At 55.8% G+C, this 22,008-nt stretch overlaps 1 protein-coding gene across 9 annotated transcripts in view; it reads left to right on the plus strand.

Annotated features, from left to right (window-relative positions):
- Ssh1 (slingshot protein phosphatase 1) overlaps nucleotides 1-21,813 on the plus strand; it is a 60,096-nt gene extending 38,283 nt beyond the window's left edge. For 5 of the 9 annotated variants that reach the window (XM_058585552.1, XM_058585553.1, XM_058585554.1 and 2 more), the window contains 8 exons: nucleotides 1,959-2,153; nucleotides 3,393-3,486; nucleotides 4,752-4,880; nucleotides 7,144-7,190; nucleotides 8,756-8,902; nucleotides 10,171-10,371; nucleotides 12,128-12,695; nucleotides 14,979-18,028. In XM_058585552.1, coding sequence (XP_058441535.1) covers nucleotides 1,959-2,153; nucleotides 3,393-3,486; nucleotides 4,752-4,880; nucleotides 7,144-7,190; nucleotides 8,756-8,902; nucleotides 10,171-10,371; nucleotides 12,128-12,695; nucleotides 14,979-16,163 — 2,566 coding nt within the window. In that variant the 3' untranslated portion in view covers nucleotides 16,164-18,028. Of the gene's footprint in view, nucleotides 1-1,958; nucleotides 2,154-3,392; nucleotides 3,487-4,751; nucleotides 4,881-7,143; nucleotides 7,191-8,755; nucleotides 8,903-10,170; nucleotides 10,372-12,127; nucleotides 12,696-14,978; nucleotides 19,337-19,991; nucleotides 20,829-20,854 lie in introns of those variants that run through there. The other 4 variants (XM_058585549.1, XM_058585550.1, XM_058585547.1 and 1 more) reach the window with 4 other exon arrangements.
- The last annotated feature ends 195 nt before the right edge of the window (nucleotides 21,814-22,008 follow it).

A 22,008-nucleotide genomic window follows, 5' to 3' on the forward strand; every position in this document is an offset into this window, starting at 1 on the left:
TGTATGGACGCATGTCTGTGTGTGTGGGAATTAAACCCAGGGCCTTACATGCTAGGCAGGTGCTTTACCACAGGACTAAACCCTAATGCTTTGTATTTTATTTTTGAGCCAGGGTCTTGCTAATGCCAACGCTGGCCTTGAGCTTAAAACCCTCCTGCCTCATTCTCCAGGTAGCTTGGGTTATAAGAGTGTACCACCAGGCCCGTCTCACCAGTTTTTACATCTTATACTCACCGTCTTAGTAGCTGTGAGGTGGTACCTCGCTGTGGTTTTGGTTTGTCTTCTCCTGAGGATTCTTGAGCATTTTTCATGCACTTATTTCCCATTGGATGTCCTCATCGGAGGACTGTCTGTCCCAGTCCTTGGCCTAGATGTTTCTATATTGTCATCTTGCCTCTCTCTATGGGCTCTTGGCAATAAAATGTCACCTGGCATCAGTCCACTTAATCCCCGTGCCTGGCACGGAGTAGCTGCTCAGCGTGTGCAGTCGAGGAGCAGCACTTTGCTGGACATGGAGCATCTGGTGGGAGTGGTCACAAGACTGACCTGTTGGGTTGGGGGCCACAGCACATGGACAAGTTACATGATACCTGGAGCGCTGGGCAGGTTCTCCCAGGTGTTGGGCCACTCCAGGGCCCAGGTCTGCGTGGGCCCAGGGCCTCCACGGACACACCACTTGGGCTGAAGGTGGCACTAGGCTGCTAGGTGCCTTGGAACAGCTTGTCCTAGAGCCTTCCTCTCCGTTGGAGGGTCTCACTCCACAGGTGCAGCCTGCTCAGCCCAGCGCCTCTCCAGATGAGCTGGGAGAAGTTCAGGAGGGGCTAGTGGCATCAGAGAGACGGGCTCTGCCCACGGTTCAGGTTAACTGTGCTCTTCTCAGGGGCAGTGAGTGACGCAGAATTCTCCTGTGGGCCCCAGGTTAATGCCATGCCACATGCTTTACCTCCTTTGTGACCATACCACAGTCGATTCAGGATCATTTTGGAGGGAGAAAATCATGAAATTGTAGTTCTGGTCAATAAACCAATACATGCCCCAGATGTCTCTGTGTGGCCCTAAATAATTTACTCTCCAGGCAAATAAAAAACAGGCCCACGCAATTTTTCAAAAACTCTGGGACCAGAACTAAATTTAGTAACATTCAGCTCAGGTTGATCTCCTCAGCCAGCCTGGGGACAGTGGACCAGATTGGGTGTCTTACACCCGAGGCAGGGTCACTCTGGCAGTTCCCTTTCAGGGCCTCTGCCACCCTTTGCTGGTTCCTAACTCGCCCCACTGCGGAGGACCTTCAGCCTGGGCTTCTGGTGGACGAGGTGAACTACATTGTGGGTGTCCCTGTTTCTGCCCCTCCGCCCCCCACACCTCCTCTTCCTCTGGCTTCCGCATCCAAACGGGCTGCTCTGCGCCTGTCCTCAAGGAGTCTCCCTCTGAGTGATGGTCACATGGAGGGCGACCATGTGGGATGCAGCCAGATTTCCTTCCTGCGGTCAGGGCTCCTATGGTCCCCACACTCAGGGTCACTGTGACTTCCGAGGTCACCCGTGATTCTGTGGTTAATCAGTGGAACGTAAAGCAACGTGTGAGCCCGTGTGTTTGGGAGTCGGGAAGTTTGGGCTTGACTTTGGTCCTGTGGTGCTGGTGGAGCCAGGGCCCTGCACGTGCTCCGCTGAGGTACCTCCTGCCCCTGGGTTTCTGTTCTGGTCTGTCTTTCCCTGTTTCCGGACAGTGAAGGACATTCCCCCACTGTGGGCTCAGCAGAGGTGAATGTGCAGAGGCTAGCTCTGGGACCTGGCAGCTGTCCGTCTCCAGCTGCCACGTGTCACCCACACGCCCTCGTATGTAAGCAGGACTCCAGGAGCTAAGTCCTTGTGCACTGGCCCACGCCTGCCCTGTGAGCCCTCCTGGGGAGGGAGGCCGTGCTTCTCCTGGTTTCCCGACCTGGCCTTCTCCCCACCCAGGTCTGCCCTGCAGGTGCTCCACAAGGCCTGCGAGGTGGCCCGAAGACACAACTACTTCCCAGGGGGTGTGGCGCTCATCTGGGCCACCTACTACGAGAGCTGCATCAGCTCTGAGCAGAGCTGCATCAACGAGTGGAATGCCATGCAGGACCTGGAGTCCACGCGGCCTGACTCCCCAGCCCTGTTTGTGGACAAGTATGTGCGGCACCTGCCCAAACACCTCCCTGCAGCCCTGGGCCAAGCATTCCCTTCCCAGAACCAGCTTCTAAAATGGGGCTTCTAGGAGCCGGGCATTTTGGTGCAGCCTGTCATCCCAGCAGCTTGGGAGGCTGAGGCAGGAGGATGGCGAGTTCGAAGCCAGCCTCAGCAAAAGTGAGGCCCTAAGCAACTCAGTGAGACCCTGTCTCTAAATAAAGTACAAAATAGGGCTGGGGTGTGGCTCAGTGGTTGAGGGCCCCTGAGTTCAATCCCCGGTACCAAAAAAACAAAACAGCTTCTAACCTGGGACCCCAGGAAGCCTGGCTGTGGGGAGAGTTTGTGACACACCTTAAAAATCATAGATGAATTTGGGGAGTGTACTTCTGGGGAACGAGTCCTCGTTTCCATCAAACCCCCAAGGGAATGAGCTGCCCCTCTCACCCCTCCTGGGTGATGCTCTGTGTCTGGGCCTTTCCTCTGTCGGTTGCAGTTCCTTAAGTCCCGAAAGTCACTTCCTCTGCTCTAGGAGAGTCATGAATGTGACCCCTGCTTCCTTGGGTCCTTCTGTCCTGAGGGCAGCACCCGTTGGCAGCAGGGACAGTGAAGCACGTGGCCTTCGTGTGGCCGCCGGCGCACCACTGGGCCTGAGTCTGATTTGAGAGGGGAGCTGTTCCCTCCTGGGTCAGGGCCCACTCCCCTGCGTGTTGTGTCCCTGGGACGCTGCATTCTGAGGACTGTACAGAGCAGAGTGGCCAGATGACTGGAGGCCCAAGGAAATGGAAGGGACGGGGAGAAGGATCGAAGCTTAGGGATTTGACGGGGCCTTGTGGGAAGAAGGGTCACCCTGGCCCATGTGGCCCAAGAGCTGTTCACGCTGGGCTGGGCTGTGGCGGAGGCTGGGCTGGGAGGCCTGGACCTTCACTGTGAGAAGGAGGTGAGGAGCACGGCCTGCCGAGGCCGCCCACCCCATGTGGCCAGGCAGAGGCAGAGACCCAGTGGTGTGGGACTCCTCCCCTGGCAGGTCCAGAGTCCTGCTCTAAGAGTCTGACACCGACGTGGGGCCTGAGTGAGTGGGTTTCCAAACCTCCCGATGTGCTGTCCAGGTGGGCGCCAGTGCCTCTGTGACCCGAGAACATGCACACCCAGAGCCGACCTCGCTAGTCCCTGCCGCATTCCTGCGACCTGGGACCTGAGCATCCGTAGCCGCGCACCTTCCTAAACGGCATTTCTCTCCAGGCCAACTGAAGGGGAGAGGACCGAGCGCCTCATCAAAGCCAAGCTGCGGAGCATCATGATGAGCCAGGATCTCGAAAACGTCACCTCCAAGGAAGTAAGAGCCCTCTTCCCAGAGCTCCTTCCCCGGCCGGGGGCGGGCAGCGGCAGCAGGCCAGGACCTGTTCCCAGACACACTCCCCTCGGCCCCCTTCTGCCCTGGCAGCAGGGCCACCATTTACTGGCTGTGGGGCGTGGACGTGTTTCTGGAGTCCTCAGAGCCTCGCCTGTGTCACCTTTGGTCACGATTCCATGAGGTGCTTGGTTTCACCCGGAGCGTGTAGCTTAGGCCCTCTCCCTCTCCGCCCCCGCTGCCCTGTGTTGTAGAGAGCCAGCTGACTTCTTCCTGCTCGGGATCGCAGCCGACCAGCAAGGTGTCTTCTGTCCGCCTTTTAATGTTTTCCTGATCACTTTTAAAATTCTGTCTGTTGCTTTTTATCTGTTGTTCAAGGAATGCAATGAATTATGACAGGCAGCTTAAACTAGGTGTTTTCTTTCTTCTTTTTTTTAGTACTAGGGATTGAATCCCATGTGTTAGGCAAGCACTCTACCACTGAGCTACATCCTTTTTAAATTTTTAATTTTGACATGGAATCTTGCTGAATTGCCCAGCCTGTCCTCAAACTTGCAATCCTACTGCCTCAGCCTCCCAAGTAACTGGAATTACAGGTGTGCACCATTGTACCTGGCTCAGTTAATATGTTTTCAGAAATCATGTGGCAATGCCTTCCCAAACAAGAAGAAACTGACTTTAGGTTCTCATTAAGATGTGTTTTGTTATTTAATTATTAAAGTATAAGTGGTTGGCCAGGTGCGGTGGTGCATGCCTGTAATCCCAGTGGCTCAGGAGGCTAAGGCAGGAGGATCGAGAGTTCAAAGCCAGCCTCAGCAACTTAGCAAGGCTCTAAGCAACTCAGCAAGACCCTGTCTCTAAATAAAATATAAAAAAGGGCTGGGGGTGTGGTTTAGTGGTTAAGCACCCCGGGTTCAATCTCTGGTACAAAAAAAAAAAAAGCAAGTGCTTCAAACTCAGAAAAGATCCCTTGGAAATCACATTCCTTATTCAAAATAATAAACGCCCCCCAGTAGGGTTTACCTGGAGGCTGGGTGATCCACATCCCTCCCACCACATCTGGGTGCTGTGGATGCCTTCCTCTGGACACAAAAAAGAAAAATGCACCCTTTTTGAAAACTGCTTCAATTTGTTTAAATTAATCACGTTTAAAGCTAATTATGACTTAATTGTTTGGAGGTGGGCAACTTTTTGTTTTTTTTTTTTCTTTTTTTTAACAAATCACTTTTCCTGATGTTCCCACGCCACAGATCCGTAATGAGTTGGAGAAACAGATGAACTGCAACCTGAAAGAGTTCAAGGAGTTCATAGACAACGAGATGCTGCTCATCCTGGGGCAGATGGACAAGCCCTCCCTCATCTTCGACCACCTTTATCTCGTAAGAGGCACAGCCGTGGCAGTACCGGTCTGGGGTCATAAGGCAGACCTCCTGGTCTGGCGCTCGCAGCAGGTCAGAGGGAGGAGGCAGGCAGGATGCCAGCTCAGGCAGCCCCACCCTGGCTCGGACCCCCTTGCCCAGCTGCAGCCCATGGTCTGCCCTGCCGGGTGTCTGAGAAGTGGCTCCAGCTGAGCTGCGGGGACTGGTCTGGGCACACCTGGCAGTCACCTGGCGAGTGTCTTCAGACCTTCAGGGCTCTTTGTCTTCATTCACTAACACACAGGTCCCACCCAGATACCCTCGAGTGGTTCATGGGCCATGAACACCCAGCTGGTGGTGGGCACGTGCCCACTGAGCCCCAGCACCATGCCCAGGCATCCCCAGTGGGGCAGGATGGTGCTGATGGCTCCTCCGCTGCCCTGCCCGCAGCCCATCAGGAGGGTCGCCTGGTCACAGAGGCTCTGCACAGTGTGTGCAGACTCCCCGCCCCTCCGGCCTCTGCTCCCAGGTCCCCACGCCGTGAGTCTCCACAGAAGGCAGCTGGCCAGTGTTCAGCGTCGGGGACTCTGGAGGACGGCCTTGCTAAAATTAGACGGGAGGCCGCGGTGGAATGCGAGTCGGCCCAGAGGGCCGGACCCTCCTGCCTCACCTGCTCTGTGACCTGGAGCGAGTCTCTTTCCCCTCTTTTTCTGGATCCTTCATGATTGTGAGGATTCAGTAAGATGCCTGTTGAAGGCACTGAGCGCCGTTCCCTTGGACACTGTTGTACACAGCAGCCATGAGTTGAGGAAAAGCGCTCCCGGGAAGCCAAGGGGGGGTCCTGCTGCAGACGCCAGTGGCTGCTCCCCGCCTGCAGGAGTGGCCCGAGCTCTGTGTCTGTCAGGATAGCTGCACAGATAGGGAAGGCGCGGTGCTCACAGGACTAACCCTCCTGTGCTGGTGGGCTTCCTATTTGTGTTTTAGACAAGTGATGGGTGACAAGGGGGCTCTGCCTGGGAAGGTCCAAGGGAACGCAGGGCCCTGACCCTGTCCTGGTGAAACTGACATGGGCCACTCCCCCTGTCTCTCCACAGGTGGTGGTCACAGCTAGGGGGTGCTCATGGCCTTCTCAGAGCCATGGTTATTTTTTCGGTGTGGTTTGGTACTTTATGTCACTTTTTCCATGAGAGATATTAAAGGAATTTTTATGGTTGAGACTCCGTCAAATACCAGAGTGCAGCCGCCCCGCACACGGCCAGCCGGGCCCCATCCTGGAGGGCCCTACCAGGAGCTTAGGACAGGGGCATCAAGGAGACTGAGCCCTGGGTGCCTCTGCCCTCTGTGACTCTGTGTCCTCCAAGTCACCTAAGAACAAAGTGGTCATTTTTGCTTTTATTCCCTTTCATGTTGTTTGTGTGTCACAGGGTTCATTTTTGAACAATGGCATTTTTATTTTTAAAGTATTAAAAAGAATTAAATGAACACATGTTGTAGAAAGTTGGAAAAATAAATCCGTCTAAAGAAGAAACAAGCACTCCTACACCAGAGCTGGTCTCTGAGCAGTCTGTGTCCACTTCCCATCCTCTGTGTTTGGGGCATCTGGGGTTTTTCGGGGCTGGGCCTTGAACTCAGGCCCTGCGATGGGCCTCTTTCACGCCTCCCAGCGTTTCAAACACGAGAGGGAGATGGTCACACGGTCGATGTGCCCCTGTGCTCTGCTTTCCTTTGTATTTTTTGTTTTCCTCACATGGTATTTCCCTGGGCCGCTGAACAGCCTCCAAAAGGCTGCTTGTCTTGAGGGCCCTGTTGTAAGGAGATCACTGCTCTGTCGGCCTCTTCCTGTTGGACCTGTGGGCTGTTTCCACTGTTCGTCCTCTGAGTTCTGACCGTTTCCTCAGGGAGCTTTCTGTAGGTGGAATCACTGGGTCAGAGGATAGGAACGTCTAAACTATTGCCAGAATGCTTCCCAGAGAAGGGACACGATTCCCACTGTCCTTAGTGGTGAGGAGGTCACGGTCCCGGCCTCCGTGACAGGGCCCCACCATGGCCCCCGGGAAGGAAGCAGTTTCCCGGACTCGCTCTCTCCCCAAGGCCAAGGGCCACCCTCCCCCTCACTGTCACCTCTTGATCTGTGAGGGCCTTGGGAACCCACGGGGGTATGAGCCTCGTCCTCTGGTCTCTGAGGCCGGCAGACCCACCGTCCAGGGTTGGGCACCTGCGCCTCCCACAAGCAGCTCCGGGGCTAACTGCGACACTCACGGGGTTTGTGTGATCTGTCCCCCAGGGCTCTGAATGGAATGCGTCCAACCTGGAGGAGCTGCAGGGCTCAGGGTGAGTCTGCTCCCCTTGTCTTCCCCTGTCCTTTCAGGCAGCTTGGGAATGCCCGCCTCTATTGCCGAGGTGGCCCGGCTCCCCTCTAATTGCCTGCACCCTGGTCTCTGAAGTGGCTGGAGGGGCTGATTTGCATAGCTAAACAGATGTGCTTCAAAATGCCATGTTCTGAATAATTCATGGATCTGAGATCTTGTGGAGTCTGTGATTGTGTGGGTCACGAGCAGCCTCCTAAATCACACTCCGGTGGCACGTCCGAGAGCCTAGACCCGACAGGCCCTGGACTCACCCTGCCCCGCCGCCCTGCGGAGCTGCTGCTGCTCCTTGCAGGGCCGCACATCTCTGTGGGCTGTCAGGCCACTCAGCAGCCCTGACACCTGGCCCATTCCTGGTTCTATTGGAGGTTACACCTCTGGGCCTGGTGGGAATCTTGCAGCTCAGTAGCCAGGGTCTCTGAGAATGCTCAGCAATAAGAGTGAAAAATGTTTAAACCTAGACCTTCAAGAACACATGTCTGCACTTTAAAAACAACAACAACAACAACAACACAGCCACAAAATCACCATTCTCTGGGTCTGACATGATGGCATTCTTAAATTACCACATTTGAAAACCAAGACTAAACAAATCTTAAAATATATCTTTAGAACTACTGGTTAAGATGGGTTCTTTCAACAGAGTATTCTTCAAATGTGGGCTGGGACTCTATGCTTCTGTCTTGCTGGGAATCAATAGATGACTCTTAAAGCTCTTCGAGTGCATGATAAGTATTCACTTAAGAAACTGATTTGAGATGTTTTCTAACTCCCGAAGTTATTTTGGTCTTCTAGAAGTGAAAATACTGATTAGGTTAGAGAACTACAGAATCTGGGTCAGCAGACTCCTCAGATTCTTATTTATTTATATCTTGCCTTGTTTCAAAAGGCTTTAAGACTGTTCCCAAGAACTTAAATAATGGATGGTTTTATTCTGCTTTTTAACTATTTAAGACTGTAGATTGTTGGGAGATTGGTTTTTTAATGCCACTGTATACTACTGATAGTTATAAATTTTGAAACTTTAAGGAATTTAGAAATGTATTTAAGAGACATGTTTACTTTCCATAGTTAAGATTGCTAAGCAATGCTTCAATGCTTCAAACTGAGTTTTCTTTTTTGTAAGACCTTTCTAATCAAGGTACTTTTTGGTTTTGTGTGTATATGTATAATACATTCTCATTTTGTACAGGAAATACAAAAAAAAAAAATTCCCAGTGCTGGTGATTGAACACAAGGCACCCTACCACTGAGCTATACCCCCACCCTTTTCTATTTTGAGACAGGGTCTCACTGAGTTGCCCAGGCTGGCCTTGAACTTGCCATCCTCCTGCCTCAGCCTCCTGAATCTTGGGGATTGCAGGCAAGCGCCAGTGCACCTGACAGAAATTCAATATCAAGGAAAAGCAGACGTCCCACCAGGAGCATGTGCCTCATGTGTATTTCTTTTTCTCTGCTGGTGTTGTGTTGCTTTATTTTCGTGGTCCCTCCTTCTCATCCTCCACTTTTTGTCTATCTGTCTCACTGCAGGGTTGACTACATTTTAAATGTCACTCGAGAAATAGACAATTTTTTCCCTGGCTTGTTTGCATATCATAACATCCGAGTGTACGACGAGGAGACCACGGACCTCCTTGCCCACTGGAACGAAGCATATCACTTTATAAACAAAGCCAAGTAAGTGGGCGGGGCCTGGTCTGAGGGGGCGTGGCTCCACAGAGGGCGGTGGCTGGGGGGGCTGGGGGGTGCTGGGCAGGCCTCGAGGCTGCTGGCTGAGGACGTCTTCTTGTCCCTGGGACTTTTGGTGTTGGCTGCAGAACCCCAGGCACCAGAGGGGACAGCGGGTGCTCGTCTCCTTTGGGTTGCTCTCTGGCAAACTCCTTCTGTCCTGGTGGCATGACCCTGTTGTCATCTGTGGTGTTCTAGGCAAGGACTCAGCACCAAGTGCATGTGGAATCTTCCCCTGGGGGCGAAGAGCTGGGGAGGGTGCCCTCAGGGCTCTGTGTGACTCCCCAAGTAAGGTATTCCTGTGTGCCTAGCACAGGCGACAGGGGTGCCGGCCCGCTGCCCCAGACAGGGTTCCCACCATGTTCCCACTCTCCTTCTGTCCCTGCCTTATTCCCCTGCAGAACAGCTGTCTTACCGAAGTCCACAACAGAGAGGGCTCCCCCTTGGATATGCTATCAGGGAAGCTCCCCCTTCCCTCGTACCCCTCCAGCCAGAGCTGCACGTCCGTCCTTACCAAATCCTCGCTCTCTTTAAGCCTGGGGTACAGGAAACAGCACCTGCTCCCCCGGGGTCGCCTTCTGGACTGATGAGTTCGGCCCCTACAGCCAGGTGTCCCCCGGTGTTCTCCAAGGTGATGTGTAGAGCGTCCCAGTTCCTGGCCCTTCTGTAGCTGTCACTCAGCCGCACCTGGGCCTGAGCTGCCTCCTGGCCCGCGGCAGGTCGGCCCATCTCTGTCTTGGCCGAGTCCGGTTCTTCTTGCCCCTGGGCCTGTGTCCGGCGAGCATCTCACTCTCCCCGTGCAGTTCCGCTTGGCTGACCCCGTTTTCTACAGCAGCTCATTCACTGTCTGCGTTTGCGGGAGCAGCTGAGTGGCTTGTGTGGCCATCTGCTTAGCTGCCCGGTCCTTCCCAGGAAAGGGCTTTCGGTGGCCAGCCTGTCCCAGTGACTGCAGGATCCACTTTATGTCTGAAAGCAGCTGCTTTTGGAGCTGTCCCACAGCAGGCCAGGGCCAGTTGACCCTGACTTCCTCCTGTGTGCTAGTTGGTTTTGCAGCCAAGTTATTTCCCTTAGAGGGCGTATGGAATCTGCTCCCCGACATTCCAACAGGATTTGTGCCATGAGACAACTTTGGGGCTTAAAAATTCAGTGGGTAAAGCCCAGAGAAGGCAGTTGCTAAAGACTCCAGTACTTTGCTCACACCACTCCCTCCCCTACAGGCGGAACCACTCCAAGTGCCTGGTCCATTGCAAAATGGGGGTCAGCCGCTCGGCGTCCACCGTCATCGCCTATGCCATGAAGGAGTTCGGCTGGCCCCTGGAGAAAGCCTACAACTACGTGAAGCAAAAGCGAAGCGTCACACGACCCAATGCAGGCTTCATGAGGCAGCTGTCTGAGTATGAAGGCATCCTGGACGCAAGGTGGGTGCCCCCTGGAGAGCAAGGGCAGGGCAGACTGAGCACAGCACCCTGTGGCCACACTGGCCAGCCTGCTCCGCGTCCCAGAGTTCTCCCGTTGGCCAGCGGCTTCGGCAGCTGTCAGTCTGCCTCGCAGGGGGAGCTGGCTTGAGAGAAACGCCATTGTTTGGGATTTGATGAGTAGTTTCCAGGAGGGGTCTGTTTTGGCTTTGTTGGCGCGCACACAAAGCTTGTTTTGCTGCTGGAGGGAATGGGGCCTAACTTCCCATCCAGGGCCCGGCCTGCTGCGTGGTGGGCATGTGCCTGTCCTGTTTCCTGAGCACCTGCTTTGTGCCAAGGCCTGCGAGCCAGTCTCCCAGCAAGGCAACCCCAGGACAGCCCCAGTGACTGGCCAGGTTCCACCACCGGCCAGCTGGGTGATCAGGGAGGCTGGTCAATCTCCCTGGGCCTCAGCACCCTCGTCTGAGCTAAGAGCTAATCCCACCTGAATGTCGCTGCCACAGGCTGTGGTCATCCCTTAGAAAATGAAAAGCGGAGTCACTATAGGTCCAGCAGATCACAGAAGGACTGAAAGACTTGGAGATTTCTACCCTCAGGGCAGCAGCATTATCCACGGTGGCCAAAAGGTCGGGGCAGACCGGGGGTCTTCAGCTGGAGAGTGTATAAGTACGTGGAACATCTCTCTGTCTTACAGTGGAAGGCAAGGGTAGCTGGGTGAGGTGGCAGATGCCACCAGGAAAGGGCTTTCTGTGATCCCAGTACTGGAGGCCAAGCGGGCAGGTCCTTGGAGCCCAGGAGTTCAAGGGCAGCCTGGATACCACAGCAAGGCCTCACTCAGTTAGCAGTGACCACACCTCAGAGAAACCTCTTTGGCTATGAAGCTGCCACTGCACAAAGCCACAAGAGCTGTCTCAAAAAGAAAGAAAAAGAAAAGAAAGAAAGAAATTCTGGCACCTACTACAGTCTGTTGGACCTTGGGGCATCATGCTGAGTGAGACAGGCCAGTCACAAGAAAGCATGCTATACTACAGAACCCCATTTGTAAGTGGCCCCGAGTGGTCAGGTTTGAAGAGAAAAGCTGGGGTCCTGGTGGCAGGGGCTGGGGAGGACAGCGCCGTGTTTACTGGGTGTGGCATTTGAGTCTTGTAAGGTGACAGGAACTACGGGAGCAGATGGGGGTGGTGACTGCAGGGCCAGGGACATGGCTGACACAGCTGAGTGGGACACTCCAGATGGTCGGGTGGCAGGGTTTAGGGTTTTCTTAAAGCGTTAGAAATCGTCCTGTGATCTTTGACCTGCGCAGATATCCACGATTTTCTAGGACCTTTCCAATCATTTTCATGTGTTTCCTGTGGACGTAGTTCTGTCGGTCAGTTGAGCTCCAGTACTTTCTGCCCTGACCCCCTTGATGTCCTTGCAGTGTGGGTGGGAGGGGGAGTGTTCTCCTGCCACAGAGAAACCTAAGTGGCACGATTACGCTCACACGGTGGGCGGGGACCAAACACCAGGTCAGTTACCATTCAGGCCACTTTGGCATGTCCGCCATCCCCTGGTACAGGCACATGCGTGTGCAGCTTCCAGTGCAGCCATGGTGACTCAGGGTCCTCGCACATCTTGACAGTGATAGCGAGAGGCATGACCTAAGCACGGCAGAGCCAGCCCGGCACCCCGCTGACCTTGGACTGTGCCCACCGTCCCCTGTCAGGACCTCTGGGTGCTGTCCCCCGCGCTCACCTTGCTCTGCTCTCTCTCCTCGCAGCAAACAGCGGCACAACAAGCTGTGGGGCCAGCAGGCAGACAGCAGCCTCCAGCCGCCTTCCGAAGACCCTCCAGAGCCCAGCGACTTCCTGACGGAGACCCTGGATGGCACTCCTGATGTCCCGCTGCCCTGCTTGGACAATGCTGCCCAGCTCGGGCTCCAAGGAAGCCGGGCCCCAGGAGGGCCCGCTCTCCCCTGCTGTTTCCGGAGGCTCTCAGACCCCCTCCTGCCTCCCCCTCCTGAGGACGGCGGCAGCGTGGTGCACCTGGAGGATCTCGAGAGGGACGCTCTGTTGGAGGAAGAGGCCTCGCCCGCCGAGGCCCACAAGCCCGCCAGGCACCCCCAGGATGGCGCTGGACTCTGCGAGAAGGATGTGAAGAAGAAACTAGAGTTTGGGAGCCCCAAAGCCCGGAGTGGCCCCTTGCCCCAGGTGGAGGAGATGGAGAGGGAAGAGGGCCCGGGCGCAGGGAGGTGGGGGCGGCCCTCGGTCCAGCCTGAGCGGGGCCTCCTGGAGCGCGGCAACCTCAACAACAACAACAGCAAGAGGAGCTGCCCCCAGGACTTGGAGGTAGGCGGGGCGGTGACTCTGGGCTGCGGGGAGGCAGCGTGACCAGCCGAGTGACTCTGGGTCCTTGGGGAACAACCTGCACCCCTGCAGCTGTCTTTGCCCCAGGCACCTTATTGGCACCTGGAGCAGGGCCGCCAACTCAGGTTCTTTTTCCTTTCGTAAAATGTAAAACAACCTGTCGCCCACCTCACAGGAGCTGAGGCAGAGCTCTTCTCCTGTCGCCTCACCCTCCCACACCTCCTCCCTCGGGACTGTTTTGAAACAAGTTCCCGAGGTGTCATCATTGCTAAGTGCTCTCGTGTGTAGCAGAGCCACAACACTGTCACCCCCTTTAAATGTGCCTGACATCTTCAGGCGTCTGATATTCAGTTCATGTCCCAGTGCGTGACACGAGCGCCACTGTCTCCACGGCTGTGGTACTTGGTGGATGGTGTGGAACACGGTGGACCTCTGCCCGTGTCTCACTCAGGTCCCCCCTGATTTCGCCCCCGTCTCCCTGCGCCCTCAGCGGGCAGCAGCCCAGGAGTGGGGACTGGCTTAGTGGAGGGGTGCAGTTGGCAAACTCCAAATCAAAAACTTACCCCCAACCAGGTAGGATTCCAGGTCCCCCCACACTCACGACTCCCCTCTGAGAGGAAACACCCATCAAGACAGGTGGCATGGGACCACTCTGCAGGACAGTGGTGCCACCAGTCGGCTCGCATGGTGCTAAGTCACTGGCCCAAGAAGGGGAGGGGCTTAGCTGGGAGGGTAGATTGTGAATGTGACATCACCTAGGAAACAGGACCTCCAGAACCCCGAGACGAGCATTCATTCCCGTGTCTGACCCCCACTTACCATGGTGCCTAGCCAGCCTGGGGTAGGGCGCACTCATATGGCCCCCGCGCACCTGCAGCTCAGCGGGGCGAGTGGAGAGTGAACACATAGGGATGTGGCGAGGCATGCCGCAGGCGGTCAGCATGCCGACGACAGGCTGTGGTGTGACGGAGGGGAGCAGCTGTGCAGGGAGCCAGGGGAGGGACTTCATGTGGCAATCCTGGCCCCTGCACACCTGCTGAGCCCACCCTGTGCCCCATTGACTCTGAAAGGTGCCCTCACACCTGATCCCAGCCCTCCACAGTAGATTTCCTTGCAGATGTGAGAAGAAAGAACATGGGAGCCCTTTGGTTAGAGCTTGAGAGAAAATTCTGGTTCAAGAATTAGGCCTCATTATGGTGAGGGTCCCTGAGATTGTCAGACTGAGGGTCGACTGGTGGACCCAGAAGCCGACCCAGGGTTCCTGGCAGAGAGACGTCCTCTAAGAGGGCCCGCTCCCATGCCCACCGCACATCCCCTGCAGCCTCCAGGGCAGGGCCGGGCCTCCTCCAGTGCTGGGCCACCAGGACTTCCTGTCTTGGGAAACCGAGTCTGCGCAGCTCTGGAGGTTCAGGGAGAAGCCCTCCTCCCGTGAGCACCTCCTCCAGCCCTCGGCCTGGAAGGCTTCATTTCAGACCATTCCAGAACTTCGCGGGGCAGTGTACTGGTCCCCTCGCCTGCCCTCCATCTCCCTGCCTCCACCTCAGCCCAGAAGAACAACTCCCGACTAGTCAGTCCTTTGGCACTTGAGGGGGTGAAGGGTGGCCCCACCTGGCAGAAGACTCCGGATAGCAGAGGGTTTCCCTGGGAAACAGTGTGAACGGCGTCTTCTGTGGGTCTGGCTGGGCCTGGAGGCACCTGTGTCTAGGTCTGGGTTGGGGTCTCCAAACGCTGTCTTTGCCCTTTGCCCCCTTTCTTGTGGAGACCGTGACTAGTACCGTTCCTTTAGCTGGGCTGGACAGGAAGGGCTCCATCCAGGGGCTGCGTGCTCCCCAAATGCAAATTATTTCTGCAAGGGGAAAACCCCCAGCTCCGCTTCTGCAGCCGACTCGCTATTTCACTTCATTCTCAGTGCCGTGAGCTGGCACTGAGCAGGGTAGGTGCCTTACTTCCCCGGGACACCGCAGCCTGTCCAAGAGGCACCCTGTGTAGGTGAGAAGGGAGGTTCCAGAGGCCCTGCCTCAACCCTCCTGGCCATGCAACCCACGCCCAGGTATTGGGCCTCAGCTTCTGGGTCTTGGTTCTGTGTCTCTGAGGTTTCTCTGACCTGCGTCGTCACAGTCAGGTGGGTTCCAGGAGTTCTTGTTTCCCACTGACTGCAGTGAGGGGTGCCCCTCCAGGTCTGCCCCCGCGCATTGCCTGCCCTCCTCCTGTGTCTGCTCCCTGGTTGACGGTGCTCCGTCTCACAGTGTTCTTGTCCCCTTGCAGCACGATGCTATGTTTGGGATCCTGAACAAAGTGAAGCCATCCTATAAATCCTGTGCCGATTGCATGTACCCTGCAGCCAGTGGACCTCCCGAGGCCTTCAGGGAGTGGTGTGAGGACCCAGGTGCTCCCGCCATCTGCACCCAGCCGGCCTTCCTGCCCCACCTCACATCCTCGCCTGCTGCCCACATGTCCAGCAGGTCCCGAGGTCTGGAGAAGCCGGCCTCTGGCGTGGCTGACGTGTCCTCCTTCCTACCACCAGCAGGTTCCAGAAGACCTGATGCCAGCAGCTCTGGAGCCGCAGCTGCTCCGGAGCTAACAGGTAGCATTTCAGAACCTTCTAGAGAGACCCCCAGAGTCCTGCCAAAGTCCCTCCTGTTGAAGAATTCTCACTGTGATAAGAACCCTCCCAACATGGAAGTGGTGAAGGAAGAACTGTCACCCAAGAAAGATCTCAAGCCTGCGAAGGACCTGAGGCTTCTGTTCAGTAGCGAATCCGAGAAGCCCACGACCAACAGCTACTTGATGCAGCACCAGGAATCCATCATCCAGCTGCAGAAGGCCGGCCTGGTCCGCAAGCACACCAAGGAGCTGGAGAGGCTGAAGAGTCTGCCCGCAGATAGCGCCCCCGGCCGGCTGGAGGCCAGCATACCCGAGGAGAGCCAGGAGCCCGCCGCCCCGCAGGACCCTGGGCCCCCAGCTCTGCCTGGCCACGCGGGGGGTGATGAGAAGCCAGAAGCCGCCCCCCAATCCGTGGAAGGAGCCTCGCTGAAGAGCCCCCCGCCCCTCCCCTGCCGCCTGGACCATTCCAGCACCTTCTCCAGAGACTTCCTGAGGACCATCTGCCACACCCCCACCTCCTCGTCCCTCAGCTCCAACATGACCCGCAGCTCCAGCAGTGACAGCATCCACAGTGTCCGCGGGAAGCCAGGGCTGGTGAAGCAGCGGACGCAGGAGATCGAGACGCGGCTGCGGCTGGCCGGCCTCACCGTGTCGTCCCCCCTCAAGCGCTCCCACTCTCTTGCCAAGCTCGGGAGCCTCGACTTCTCCACAGAGGACCTGTCCAGCGAGGCGGACGCCTCCACCCTCGCCGACCCCCAGGCCGTCCCCAGGAACCCGGCCTCCAAGCCATCAGGGAAATGCGCCCCAGGAAACTTGAACAGCCCCTCCTGGGTGAGCAGAAGCTGACCCACAGCAGACTCGTCATGCGATCCCTCCCTTGTCCCCCGTGGGTTTTGACCCGCCTCTTACATCTTGACTTGTCGTAAAGAACCCAAGTCACCTGAGCCTCCCGCTCTTGCCATGGAGAGGAGGAGACACGGCAGCACAGGAAGGAAGGGGAGGTGCCGGGTACGGGGATTTGTCAGAAACGCAGGACTCTGTCCCCAAGTCCCGGCTCTGAGAAGAGTACCGAATCAAGAAGAGCACGTTCAGATATGCACACATCCAAAATGTTTTATGGCAACATGCAAAAGAGGAGTCATGGTGACGCCACCGTCCCTGTGGCCCACGTTCCCAGCTCATCCCACCCTCAAAGACACTTGCGATGGCAGCCTAGTCCTACCTCTGTTCTCGCTGTGCTTTTTGTTTTTTAAATACTATGATTCCCAGGGCTCGTCCCAGGGAATGCTGCTGTCAGAAAGGGGTTTCCAGGGAGATTGGCTTCCTTTGGTGGGGACCCCAAGAGCGCCACCCGCCCTGGCTCTGGTGCGGCTGACAGGCATTGGGTCGGCACTGGGGTCAGTTGGGGGAAACGTGTGCAATACCCTCAGCGCCCCTGTTTCAGGGACGAGGACCCCAGACCGCTGCTTCTCTGTTCCTGCTGCTGAACTGGGCGTGGTCGGGTTGGGGAAGTGCTGGGGCTGCGGTTCTAGGAGGTGGATCCTCCCAGGAGCCCACCCTTCAGGGTTGTTGGGTCCCATTTTCCAATGTTTGGAAAGGGAAGGGATTTCGGGGGCAGAGACCTCTCCTGGGTCCTGCTCCAGGAGCTACTCGCTGCAGCTTCTCTGAGAGGAATGCGACTGGGGAAGGACAGGGAACAGCGTCCTCGGTGTCTCCAGTCGCCACTTCCTGTGGGGAGAACTGCTTCCTGTCTTTCCAGTTCTCCGGCGGCTTGGCAGAGGCAGTGACAGCCCAGGTCTCCTTGGGCTCCGCTCTGGGCAGCACCTCGAGGAATCAGGTGAGCTCAACAGGGCGTGTGACCCGGTCTGGGTTGGGTCCCCGATCAAGGAAGATGCGGGGACATCCTGAAGAGAGAGAAGCAGCTTGGGAGCGAGGCAGGGGCTGGTGTGCAGCCCCCCTCAGCTGAGAAGGGCTTTTACATTCTCTAGGGGTTGTGAGACAATAAACTAATGGTAGCAGGGACCTGTGGCCCCCGAAGCCCTGGGTGGGTACTGCCAGACCCTTCGTAGAAGTCGCCCACCCTGGTTTTATATGATGACACCAGGCAGCCCATGACCCTGTAGGAAAAAGTAAGACAAATTGGAAGTCCTCCTCTGGCTCTTGGACACCTCAAGCCAAACCCTCCCCCGTCTGTACCCAGGCCTCACAGCCCACCCCCACCAGGGTCTCCCGTGGAGGATGGAGGAGTGTGTGGTGGAGGGATCACGGAAGCTTCCCGCAGTTCCATCTTGCCCTCGGCAGGATCATCTGGATTAGCTCAGTGAGACCCAAAGCCTTCAGGGACAGGCAGCCCCAAAAGCAGATGCGTGAGTCGCCATCTCCTGTTGGTGGGAACTGGGCCCCACAGCGGCTGTGCTGGAGGAGACCTGGTGGGTTCAGGGTCCAGGCGGGTCTTACTCCACCTGGGGCGCAGGTTTCTGCAGACACCCTCTCCAGGGACTCTCTTCCCACTGAATGATTTTTTTTGCAGTCTGTTGTTTTACTTTGTAGGGTTCCCCCCACCCCCGCCCGGCCCACTACTGTCAGTTAAAGTCACTTAAAAAGGTGATTATCCACTTACATTTGAAACCGTGTGGGGTTTCCCCTCATCCTCAGCCAACAAAAGCATAAAAAAAAAAATACCAAGTTCAATGTTTTGCCACATCCAATTTCACGCAGTAGATCAAGTTTTGTGTCAACATAATTCTTTAGATTTGGTGATGATAGGCTTTTGTTGGTTTTTTTATCACCTCCGTAGAGGATAGTGATATGTTTTTGAAAACTTAAATTTTGAAAGCCATAATTTTTCTTTTGACCAGCTAAAGAGTGGGGGGTGGGGAAGATTACAGATACAAGGGGGTCTTTGGCTTCTGGCAAACTTGCCCATTTGTTGTGGAACCACAGCCAGCATATTAGGTCATCAGGGCAATGGGGGGAAGCATTCTTGATTTCTTGGTTTACATCCATCCTGGAGAGAAGGAGGAAAAGTTTTCTTAGAGGCCAAGACCACTGTTTTTGTTTTTGTTTTTTTTTAATTGTCGTCCTAGTTGGTTTGTTTTGTGGTGCTGGGGATTGAACCCACAGCCTTGTGCATGTGAGGCAAGAATTCTACCAACTGAGCTACACCCCCGTGTCACATTAACAAGACAAAAGCATTCTGCCAGATCAGAGGCACCTTGACAATGACATTTACACTGTCTCAGCAAAGAAAGTGTGCTCCTGCTCCGTGAGCTTGGCCAGAGCTTGGCCATAGTCTTTGGGAGATTCCCCGCATAAGGGACAGGAGAGGAGCAGAGAGGGACGCAGAGATTGGCGCTAGGCAAGTGATTTTGGTGATGGTCATTTTCCTTGAATGCCTGTGTGAACTAAGGGAAAAGGGAAATATCCCCATGGGGCCCCATCCCCCGCCACATGGCCTTCATGCGCACGGTGCCACAGTTGGGGTGTGCTTCAGCCCGTCCTGCGCTGGTGCAGGTTTGCCTGGATTATCAGGTTTCACGAGGCACAGAGGTGGTGCTGGTCGAGAAGAAGCTCCAGTTCTTCCCTCCTCTGACTGGGATCTGGCCCGGCCCAGGTCCATTTCTGTCTCTTCCAGCCACTGCAGGGTCTTCTACAACAAGCCCTGGCTGCTTGAACTTCCCATGAGAAAGGTTTCACTCTCTGCCTTCCTTGCCTCCTTGTTCTCAGCTGGGGACCTGCCAACCTCTGGACTGTGGACAGCTCACTGCTGCTGGCAGGCCCTTTCCCCTGCCCCCACCTTGCCCCTTCATGCAGGTGACACTCCCCAGAAGCACACAGGAGGCTGCCCTGTGCAAGCCCCTCCCCCCATACCTGCTTTCTCCAGCTCAAGAACATTCCAGTGAGTTCTGAAGTCCTCCCCCACCCTGCAAGCCCAGAGGATGCCTCCGGAGAGAGCTGAGGTTGGACAGACCTGCAGAGCAACCCTGCCCTGCACTGTGTCCCCAGGCCCATCCTGGAAGGTTGGTGAATACCCCGATCCCCGGGGACCCTTCCTCCCTCGTGAGCACAAATGCTACATGACTTAGTTAAGATCATACTAAAAAACTTCCCCAAGATACCCTAAAAGAAAAGCATTGCTTTTGGTGGTGCTGGGGATTGAACCCACGGCCTGGTGCATGCCAGAATTCAGTTCACCCAACCCTGCTGGTTGAATGGCCACTTAATGGGGCTCCCCTCAAACACACAAAACTCTCCAAGGGCCACCTCTTCCCCTCTGGCAGAAGTGCTAAGTAGATCAGGAAGGATGCCTGGGCAGCTCAGGGCAGCCTCGCCTGTCTGGTCCTACTCCCTGGTTAGCTGCCGAGGACACAGGCCACGTGTAGGTGGCTGCTTCACTCCACACCTAGCCACTGGCTCTGCTCTTGCCTGCTCTGCACTGAGTGCCTGGGGAAGGGGTCCCCTCTGCGGTGTCTGGACATGCATGGTGTGTGGCGTGTGCCTTCGTACATACCTGAGCACATACAGAAGAACCCAGCCATGTGCGTCATATCTCATCCACACGTCTGCCATGGCACCCAAGCTACAGAGGAGTCATCTGGACCATTGTGACGTGATGCTGCCCAGCGCTGCCCTGGGCCCTGCACATGTCCCTGCCCTGTGCTTGTCTTGCAATAGGTGCCACAGCCCCGCCTCCAACACCCGCGTCTAATAGACTCCCCATGGGCCGCTGTCCTGGCCAGGGTCCTGCTGCATGAGAAGATGGCTGCTCCCTCCCCTCCCTACGCCGTGGTCATTGTTCTACAATCCAGTGCCTTAATCCTAGTTTACAAATACTGTGTATTTATGGAGACTGTTGCGCTCTCATCTTTGGTGACTGGGTATTTGTCTCGTCAGTGGTGGTTGGTGTGGGACACGAGCTGTCCTAGGCCATTCTCGTGTTGACTCCGCTGTGCAGTTGGACGTGGTGTGTCCACAGCTACTCCAGGGAGCCTTGCTAGAAACAGCACCTGTGGTTCCGGGGGCCAGGCCAGCCTCGGCCATGGCTGCGTCCCTCGGGAGCCCACGAAAGAACACAGTTTGGTTTGTGGCCAGCTGGGGAGCGGCACAGGCCAAGCTCCAGACCCCAGCCCCTCGGCCATCCCCATCACAGCTGTGCCCTTGTCTCATAGAGGTGTGACTACCGCCTGGCCACCCTGGCTTTCCTCTCTTAGTGTCCTAAACTCTTTTGCAACAAAATGTAGGTACAGGTCCCCCACTGGGACACCACCGGAAGAGTTAGTCTTTGGTATTTCAGAAAGCTGCTGGTGGGTTCCTGTGTGTTGTGTTATATCAATGATTTTTTAATTGTTTTTCTTCTTGTTTTTTTATATTATATATTTAAAGGCAGTATCTTTTGTACTGTGAATTTGCAGTAGAATATGCATAATGCACTTTTTTTTACTTCCGTTGGTGTGTATTATATATAGTCTGTGTGCTTCTTGTGATGAAAATAAACTTTTTCTTTATAAATGACTGATGACTATGCATTTGTTCAACAGGAAACTACCTCGTCAGCCTTTGCCAAGACAGTCTGATTCTTCATCTTCATCATCATCCTCATCATGGACAGTCTTTACTGAGCACCTACTGTGTACTATGCTCTATGCCCAAAACCCTGGACAAGTTAGACCAGGGAGAACCAAAGAGAGAAGTGTCAGGTCTTTCCAGGACGCGTCCCGTTCCCTGATTCTGTCAGGAAGGAACAGGCCCTCTGCCGGGTGGCCATTTGTACACCAGAAAAAATGCTCCTCACCAGGATGGGACTTGGATTTGGGGTGGTCTCTCCATTATAGTAGAAATCAGAGAGCCAGAGGTGCGCCCCAGAGGATCACCAGGTGGGAGTGGTCCCCCCACATGGCAGGGACCAGAGGCTGGTGGGGCCGGTGCCTGCTCACTGCCATGGCAGGAGATGGTCACTGCGCCCGGCAGAGGCTCCTCGTGCTCACGTCACACCAGGCAGTTTTGGTGGCGCTCTCTCTCTCCCTGGGTGTGCCACCTTTCTGTCACTGTGACAGAGTACCCGAGATAAACAGAAGGAGGGGAAGGTCGGTTGTCCCCTCACCACCCCGTCCACGCTGCTGAAGATGGAGCCCAGGGCTTGGGGCGTCCTGGGCCAGCGCCCTGCCACCAAGCTGGGTCTCCATCCCCAGCAGGTCGTGTTTTGGCTCAGGGCCTCGGAGGCTTCAGTCCTGGTCCATCCATCTGTTTGCTCAGCCCAAAACGTGGAGGAGAAAGCTGCTCCCCCCGGGGTGACAGGGAGACAGAAGGTTCAGGAAGGGCCCCTGGACCCCCAGGAGGGCAGGCGTCCAGCGGCCTGACTTCCTCCTGCCAGGCCCTAGCTCCTGAAGGCTCCATCAGCTGGGGACTAAGCCCTCAAGGCATGGCCTTCGGGGAACCTTTAAAATCCAAACTGTTGCTAAAGCTGCACAAACAAGCAAATAAACCCCCCCAGAGAGTATCCATGTGAGGCCAAATCATGGCTGGAAACTGCTTATCAAGTATGAAATTCAAAGCAGAGGTTAGTGTTGTCACGCTAGAATGCAGTCCTGTCTATAAGGTGTTTGGAGAACATTCCCAGGACTGCAGGTGTAGCTCAGTGGTAGAGCGCCTGCCCAGCCCGCCCAGGCCCTGGTTCAGTCCCCAGCACTGCCGA

This window comes from Marmota monax, unplaced genomic scaffold (genome assembly GCF_021218885.2).
Source record: "Marmota monax isolate L192 unplaced genomic scaffold, Marmota_monax_Labrador192_F-V1.1 WCK01_AAM20220418_F8-fsc00269, whole genome shotgun sequence".
NCBI classification, from domain to species: Eukaryota; Metazoa; Chordata; class Mammalia; order Rodentia; family Sciuridae; genus Marmota; species Marmota monax.